Source organism: Limulus polyphemus, unplaced genomic scaffold (assembly GCF_000517525.1).
Source record: "Limulus polyphemus unplaced genomic scaffold, Limulus_polyphemus-2.1.2 Scaffold1571, whole genome shotgun sequence".
Lineage (NCBI taxonomy): Eukaryota > Metazoa > Arthropoda > Merostomata > Xiphosura > Limulidae > Limulus > Limulus polyphemus.
This window is the reverse complement of record NW_013667181.1, coordinates 196,964-206,499: the sequence shown is the minus strand read 5'-3', so window position 1 is coordinate 206,499 and position 9,536 is coordinate 196,964. Positions and strand designations below refer to the sequence as shown.

At 28.9% G+C, this 9,536-nt stretch overlaps 1 protein-coding gene across 9 annotated transcripts in view; it reads right to left on the bottom strand.

The window, feature by feature from the left end:
- Window positions 1-303: 303 nt before the first annotated feature.
- The window catches only part of LOC106464149 (calcium uptake protein 3, mitochondrial-like), a 131,844-nt gene continuing 122,611 nt past the window's right edge, over window positions 304-9,536 (bottom strand). For all 9 annotated transcript variants that reach the window (XM_022391833.1, XM_013924267.2, XM_022391840.1 and 6 more), the window contains 2 exons: window positions 5,519-5,676; window positions 304-615 (listed from right to left, as the gene is read on the bottom strand). In XM_022391833.1, the coding sequence (XP_022247541.1) occupies window positions 547-615; window positions 5,519-5,676 (227 nt within the window). In that variant the 3' untranslated portion in view covers window positions 304-546. The remainder of the gene's footprint in view (window positions 616-5,518; window positions 5,677-9,536) is intronic.

Below are 9,536 nucleotides of genomic sequence, written 5' to 3'. Positions count from 1 at the left end.
GGAAAACTTTTAACTTTTTAAAACTAATAATTTATTTGGACTTGTACAACTAAAACCTAACTCATTACTCACATTTGTCAGTACGTACTGCCATTAGTGTCATCATATTTAAGTGACTCACCATATATATATTTTGCTTTCCTGACCTTTATTCCTTCAGTTCCAAGAGGAGGGGAATCAAGACTATCCCAAAGTTAGACCCCTTTTTTGTTGATTTTTTTAATGCTTGTTTCATTATCATTATTAACCACTCAAAATACTTCTTTAAGTCACTTTATATTTTTGATTTTGTTTATTTAACCTGGAAGTTAGTATTTTGGATTTGCAGAGTACTGATAATAGTACATTTTCTTGATTTCAGAAATAACATTAACTAACAACACAACAGTTTGCAAAAGAACTATAAGTTAGAGTAAAAGTATTATAGTTTTATAAAGCAAATAAGACCATTTAAGCTTTATGTAACTATAGCAACAACAAAAAGATTTGCAGTTTTTAAAACTATCCTATAATGGGAAGAAAGATGTTCATTGAAGTTTTCATCACTCATGATTTCATTTCATTTTTCACACATGTTTTAAATGCTTCCCATCCTTCATTCTTCACAAGATGTGACTAAAATGTGAAAAAAAAGAAGTCTTTAACTTTTTCACAAAAATCAATGTTTAAAAATATACAAAAAATTAAACTTTTTTCAGAAAATAATAATGAATATTGGGTTGGTAAAGTACTGTCATGGTTGATGAAACAGAGATCACTAATCAGCTGCTTTTTGAATATCTGCTCAAAAAATACTAATGGTTGTACATTTGTGAAAACCATTAACCATCTATATCTTTCATCAGTTTAAATGTAAGCACTTATAAGTAAGAAGAACACAAACTATCATGGGATATCATAAATCAGGAGTTCCCAAACTCTCTTAATTAAAAGCCCCATGACATTATTAACCATTCTAACTAGGAACCCATAAGTAACCTGACTATCTGCAATTATCATGTTTACAATATGCACAGTAACTGTACAGCTGATATGCAGGTAATCTGCAGACATGCCTTGTACACTAGCATCTGCTGTTGCAAAGTGCTGTCAATTAACTGTAATGCATATAATACAAATTTTCTGTGTTGTTTTTTTTGTAATACAGACATGTTGCAACAAATGTACCTATTTGCTTTTTATATACAAACTGTATGCTCCTTGATTGCATGGCATACATATTACAAGTTATGTGTGCCTACATTTCTTTATCTGGTTTATCATTTACACATATATATTAAATTTCTTATCATGCTATTTATCTAATCCAGTGAATCCACAGAAATGAAGTAACTCATTTAGGTCATAGTTGATTACTTTGTTCTAAACAAAAATTACCCCTTTTTCTGTTATAATGATGCATACTGTTAGAATGGACATCTTTTTGTGTTGTCAGAGTCACTTCGGAAGGCATATTTTTGTATGTGCTGCAATTATACCAAAACCATATTATAAACCTCCAGTTCGAGAACCTCTGCTATAGATCCATAATCCAAATATTGAATTATTGCAACTTGATGTTGCCTTAAAAGAAAAAACTTAGCAACCTTATAAATGTGAAGAATCAATAAAATACCCTTTCATGATAGCCAAAAATATCAGTGATATGAAAATTAATAAGGCTTTTTCTTTCAATAAATCTGAAATAATACATACATAGGGCTATGAAACCTAAAACTATTATGATCTAAGTTCAACATCTATGTATTACAATTTATTTCTAAGACAACTTAATATCTTACCAAAATTTAAACTACTGATTATGTGACAAGGCTTAAAAGAAAAAGGTAAATACAAATAATTCAGCTAATTTTATTGAGATTCAATGTAACAACTCTAGTAATAAACATGTATATATATATATATATATATACACAAAAAATACTCTTACACTACATAACCAAAAGTATTAGAATAAAAAAAACTCAACCTCAGAATATGTTAGTTTTCATTGCATTTCCAGGTAACTCTCATGGTACCCTACAACAAAAGACTTATAAAAGTCAGCAGTTTTCCAGACAGTTGTATCAATACGCAAGAAAAATAACTTCAAAAAGAAACAGTTATTGGATAGTGTGAAAGTCCAAGATGTTTCATTCTCTGCAGGTAAGATGCTGAAGAAATGGAAGGGCAACAGATTTACTTATGAGAAATACCAGCCTAACCAATATTTTATCATTTTGTGGTCAAAGTGAACTGTGAAATTAAAATGTACATTTGGCAATAAATATTTATCATCAAGAACTTTACTAGAAATTCACCAATAAAGCCTAAATTTCATATCATAAACCACTGAACACAGCTGTGAAAGCAAGGTGGCAGCTCTTATGGTGCGTTGAGCACTGAAATTGGGTATAACAATATAAAACCATTACTTGGAGTGATGATTTTTCAATGCTAATTATTTGCTTTGGATAGATTCATTTAACAAAATGAGAACACTTGAGATATAACTGTGTCTTCCCAGCCATGCAAAGTGGTGGAGTTTTAGCATCATTGTGTAAGTATTTTTAGCACTAGACTTGGACCATTGGTAAAGGTAAAGGAAGTCAGGAACATCTTTCCATAATATAGAATTCCAGAGAACCTAGAAAATGCTATACTGCCTGTATTGGTGGAAGACATCAACTAATTTTAATTTAAAATATTTTATTGGTTTACATATTATATTGATAATAATGACACTTTGAAAAGCTAATTTTCTTACTTTATACATGACAGTTCTGCTTGTGTAAGGTATAAGGCATGTGGTATTTTTCGTTTCTTGTGAACTTCAGAATAATGTATGTGAGAAATGTGATGCTTCAAGAAATTTGGTAACCTTCCAGTAAACATTAGAAGTATATTGTACACAAAAAATCAGAACTTTTATTAAAGTACATCTACTAAAGTTTTGCTCTAAGTTCAAATTACTCAGTCTGATTCAGACTCTGTCTAGAATGAACGCATGGTAATTTTCATGTTAAGAACAAAAATACTTTTTTTCCATCTTAGAGTTTCATATTTCATTTACATAACACCTAGAGCCTTCTAAATGAATATCAAGTTTTCTTTCAGTAAAGATTTATTTTTTATGTCATTTTCTCTACATTAACATTATACATGAAACCATCACAAAAAATATGAAATATATCTAAATTACTCCTTTTTACTTTCTAGAATGATTACAGGTTGTTATGTAACAGAAAATTACAATTATTTATTATAAATAGCCTTAGGCTAGTAACAGTTTACATCTCCATCTAACTTTCTTGTTTTATTGCTCTTTGAACCAGGCCTAACTACCACGAACAGTAATGTCATCCAGTGTGAGTGCAGAGAGTTTAGGGTAAAAAAAAATTCAGGTTATATCACACGATGTCTAAATACCTATGTTATTTGTGCATTACTTGAGGTAAAAATATTTTATATTTCGTTTTTTTTAACTAACCTAGTACATTTAAAATTTTAGTTACTTTTCTTGAAAAATATATACATGAATGTTAGAAAAACATACAAAATTCAACACTTATTTCAAGAATGAGGACCTAAATTAACCCTAAATTTCTCTCATTAAGTTGAATGTCCAAAAAAATAATTCAAATAACTTCGAAATACACATTTTAAAACACAAACAGTAAAACAGTTGACCTATAAAAAGGTTTCAAAAATGTCATTACTTACTGGAGTATCAACTTCAGTCTCCACTGAATAAAAATTTTTTTTTGTTGTCTTTCAAAATTTATAGTGCATACTGGAGGGATTTACACATTTTGATAAAAAGTTTATAAAAAACAACCTTTATACTCCAGATATATGTATATAATAGAATAATTCTTATTTTAACCAATATTTTGCCTTTATGGTTTCTGCAGGATTAATATACACATCAAATAATCCCATTAGCTATCATTGTTATTATTTTAATATCAAACAGTTATGTATGTAACCCTGATGAAGATGCAAAGGTGAAACATTAGTAAAAAATAAAAAAACACTTGCCATAAAATTTGCTTAGGAAATGGCACCTTTTGCCAAAATAAATTAACATAAAGATGCTATAAGTTTATAAGGATGTACAACTGACAAAAAAGTGTGAGTAAATAAGTAATTTTGAAAACATGAAGAGCTGGGAGGAGCTTTTATGGTAAGTGTAACAAATTTATTGAAATTTCATAAAATAAATAAGGTCAATATCTACAGTTGGTGTATTTAATTCATGAACAATATGACACCCTTATGAGGGAAGAGAGAGAATCTAAACCAGACAATTCAGAGCAGAGAGACATCATATGACATACAGAAGTGAAGAATGAGCATATATTCAAATATTTCTTTTAAATCAAAAATAAAAACATATAACATTAAAATTTCAATTATAAACTACATCTCATTGTCAAATTTATTGACATACATTGATATTAAAATTATTTAATTAAATTTTGAATATAACTCTATAAAAGTTATGACAAGCACTTTGATCTCCACCTGTACACATAGGGTTAAAGGAGTTTGAAAACATTATAATATTCACTGTATTAATACAGTTTAAAAATAATACTTCTATATAAACTAGCCAAACAAGCTTTAGACTGCATTATTAATGTGAAGGAAGATTAAATGATGTTAGGCCTAATGTGCACTCATTACTGAGGTTCGTTTAATAATTCATACAGGAGAAGGATGTTTTCTCAGATCAATTATAAAATTTTAGGATAATTCCAAAAAATTAATAAACAAATATGTAACTCACACTTCACTACTTATTAACTCAAGTGATTAATCAAATTAGTTATGTTCATTTCACTGAAATTTTAAAATAAATTTTTCCAGTTTCGTATTTGTACAGCACATTGCATAAGCATCAAATACGCTGTTGTTCTTAAACTATTTTAACATAGACTATGCCTAATAAGAAACAATTATGATGAATATAGTGTTACTTGAAATGATAATATTAAATTTTTACATGTTAATTTCAGGCTTTGTGACTTAAGAGCACCACCTGGTAAACATCTTCATAGGATGGTATAAGTTACTTAAAAGTGGCACTTCAAACCAATAAATTACAATTCATATTATGAGCTTTATACATAGATGTGAGAAAACTCAAGAGTTGTTACAAATTACAGCTTTAAAAACTAATGAAGTGAAAACTGTGACTTGAGACATAACAGATACAGTAGTTAATAATTCACTACAGAAGAGTTATTGGTTTAAAACCCATTTAGTTTCAGTTGTCAATTATTTTAAAAGCTTATATTCTGAAAGGTGGTGTGTGACCATTAGAGTTTCTTTAACAAAAAGAAGTCAGTCATAAAGAAGGTGCTTTAATTGTAAAATCAAAAATATCTTTCTCAAATATTTCTTTTTTTGTTTAACATTTATAAATTTTGAACTTTCATTTGAAATATAAAAAACACAAAAAAACAATTATGATGACATTTATCATATAATCTGAACTATTGCTCAGAAATGAAAAAGAATGTATGAGACTTACTCGAAATCCACGGTGGAGTCTATCTCTCATGATAGCAATGAACTCTTTGTATGACAAGTGACCATCACCATCAGAATCAAAAACCTGAAACACTGTGTTGACCAGATTCTTGTCAAGGTTATGACCTGTGCAGATTTTCACAGCTCGGTGGAACTCCTCTGAGAAAAAAAAAAAAAAAGAGGTTAAATGTAAAGTAATTCATATGTTGCTTCCTTGTTAACTATATTATATAACGAAATTATGTAATTAAAACAGAACACAGATATTTGCTGTTATGTGTTGAGAAAAAAGAAATATTGCAAATGAATACTGATAACACCACATATATGTTGTCACATTACAGAAGGTGCAAAACAAGAACTACAAAATATGGACAGCACACTATTCACTTGTTTTAAAATAATATATATTAAAATAAGTTAAACATACGTACAAATGTTCATTACATAGTTAATATCTTCAGTTGTATCCAGAGCTTTAAATAATTGTGTTTTTTTGTCAAGAGTCCAAACTGGCTGGTTCAGTTATTTTAGAACCCAACTGACAAGACAAATTATTCTTCTCTATTCTGTTACTGCAATACAATCTGTGATTATTACACTTTAAAAGTTGCCACTATACATTCTTTTTTATGGCTAAACTTTCAAACACAGTCTAGATTTATTTGACTTTATTTCTCTCTAACTTTGTCTTACTTTCACTAACTTACTTCCTTACTTGGTTGCTTATATATATATATATATATGTATTTTCCAACTAAGGCCTAGAACTTTCTACAAACTACAAGACTTAATAATCTAACAACATTCACTTAAAGCAATAAGAAAAGTTCAGAAGGTTCGTGTAGCATGACGTCAATTCACAATAATTGATCTACACAACAAATGATTTGTAAATAGCTACATAAACAAACTTGCCATAACTATTACTTCTTAAAATAACTTATTTTAACATTTGCACTGTATAAACAAAATAATACTCTCATATTAAATTTAAATGAAACAGTCACGTTTATTTGAAAAATTATAACCTTTATGAGTGCAATTAAAGACTTGGATCATGTATTGCAGGCACCTCAAGGCCTGGAGAAATAACATCAATGCTGTCTTCAGAAGATTCTTTAAATCAAGTGGGAAGACAGATGCACTAATGTCTGCAGGTCATGGGTTTGAATCCCTATCACCAAACATGCTTAGCCTTTCTGCCATGAGGGCATTATAATGTTACAGTCAATCCCACTATTCTCTAGTAAAAGAATAGTCCATGAGTTGGCAGTGGGTGGCGTTGACTAGCTGCTTCCCCTGTAGTCTATTACTGGTAAATTAGGGTTGGTTAATGCATATACTCCCTGAGTAGCTTTGTGCAAAGTTCGAACCAAACACATTACATAATTACCTTTTTTGGAGAGTAACATCTGTAGCATTTGCATGCTTAAACCACATCATCATCATCACATGATATGGGAGAGTAACATCTGAAGCATTTGCATGCTTAAACCACATCATCATCATCACATGGTATGGGAGAGTAACATCTGAAGCATTTGCATGCTAAAACCACATCATTATCACATGACAATACAGAAGAAATGATTTTTAAAATATCACAATTATCCTTCCCTCTTCCCCTAGATTTTTAATTTGTTGATTTTTAAAAGAATATATTTTTTGTAATATTTATATATACTAAAAAAATTATTACACAGTGCAAGTTACCAATATCATAACTAAAAATATATAGCTAGTGATGACAATTAAATATAATGTTCACACTACATTAATTATTAAAACAGAGAAAACAACATATATAACACAAATACTGTCCTCAGAACAGCCACTCTAAAACCCAAGATTCAGCTCAGTTACATTGATGATACATTAGTAAAATGGACATACACCAAAGACAATATTCCAAATTTCATGAACTACTGAAACAAACAATCACCTAGTATCATCATTAGTAGTAAAAAAAACATCTCTTCTACATGAAGATCAGAAATATGGAGGAGGCAAGAAAAGGGATATGACTATTAAACATATATGGGAATGTGAAAAAAAACAGAAAGGAAATGGACTCAAGAAGACAATAAACAGAAAGGAAATGGACTCAAGAAGACAATAAACAGAAAGGAAATGGATGGCTTGGAAAATGATGAAAGTTTGTAAAAGAATAAGAGAAAAAGAACTAAAATAATAATTAATAAACAAATATTTTAAATAATGGACTGAGTCAGGTGAAAAATATATATAAAGGGTATTGAAATATTTTAATACAATGAATCTGTTGCAGAAAATTATGTACCCTCTTCATAAACAGAAAAGTATCTATGGAAAATCAATTCAAGAATGTCTTTTAGCTCTTCAATAAAATAACAAATATGGGTGGACTAAGACGTTCAGCTATTGTAATTATTTGTGTCAACTTTAGTCATTAGTGGAAAAGCATCATAAGATGAAAGCAATCTAATGCTACATAACTTCTCATGCTAGCCAAAGACAATACACTGCATTGGAACAAACATTTCCTCATGCATAAAAATATTACCTGTGTTTGGTCAGACTTAGCTATCAGTAAATTTCTGGAACATATAAAATAATAAATTAAAATTGTAATAGGCAAGCTGTGATAGTTAATAAATAATGTTACTGTATAAACTTCCATTATATCTCTAGTTATAAAAACAATTCTCTGTTGTAATTCTACATTCATATTATGAAACAAATGAAAGAGAAAATGGATTTCCTTGCACAATAAAAATTTTAAATTCAGATAGTTTTACTGCAAGTTTAATATTTATTTAGGCAAGATCTAACTCTTCTGTTGTAAAAGGTTTCTGAACCAACTGTTACTTGTATTTGTTTAGTGTATTATATACTAATGCAAGAAAATATTTTGATGGAAAATACAAAATGCTTTAGGCACTAAAATATTGACAAAACGTTAATACTAACAATAACAAAATGTTTCACTAAAATGCTTAAACAAACAGATCTGTTTAACTTCTATTTACCACTTGACTTTGCTTTAATGAAAATGAAAAAAAAAATTCAAAGACTTTACTCATTATCCTTCTATAAACATAATGATTTGCATCACACAAAATAAACTAATTAAACAAAATACAAGTCATCAAAGACAAAAACAAAACATATATAAATTGTAACATATAAAGTCTTTTTATAATCTAAGAAGTTTGATATCACACAGTTACTTCAACACAAATACACACGCAAAAGAAGCCTACGTGTGGATCTGCAATAAGTTAGAAAAATTCTGCTTTTAATTCTTATAATCAACAGTTGGTAAACAATTCATATAAATGCAGATGTACATCTCATCATATATTTTCTTTTAATCAAGTTTAGATTTCAAAAAATAAAAGCTAATGCAAAATAGGCAAACAAATATTAAATGTAACAATGTAATAAATTCTGATAGAATTAAAACATTAAAATAAGCCCTTGAGATCTTTACTATCAGTCAATCACCAGTAGAAAAATAAATGAACAGCCTTGTAAAATGAATAGTTAAGAGACCTACACTATTGAAAGAAAAAATATAAAAAATACAGATTTGCTTTCACACTATGATAAACTAAGTATTATGTGACTTCTCTAAAATTTTCAGAAAAAAAAAGGTTTCAGAAAGATGAGTAAAAACTTCACAACTAAAGTCAATACAAGAACAAAACTAACAAAATTAACAAAAAAAAATCGACTCATCAGCCAGGGAGCTGAGTTTACGTTTAAAATATAGAAAACTAGTTTGTCCAGAACAACAAAATAAGAAGCTGAAGTGAAATAGTAGTTTGTGCACTTGAAATTGATGAAGCAAGTAAGCACTTAACAAAGAAATAATATAAACAAACAAAGAAAGTGCTACAATTTCAAGCACATTTATCTTTAACTTTGTGAACTGAAGGAACAGAGGTCAAGAAGACAAAATACAAAAAAGGTAATTATGTAATGTGTTTGGTTCGAACTTTGCACAAAGCTACTCAGGGAGTATATGCATTAAC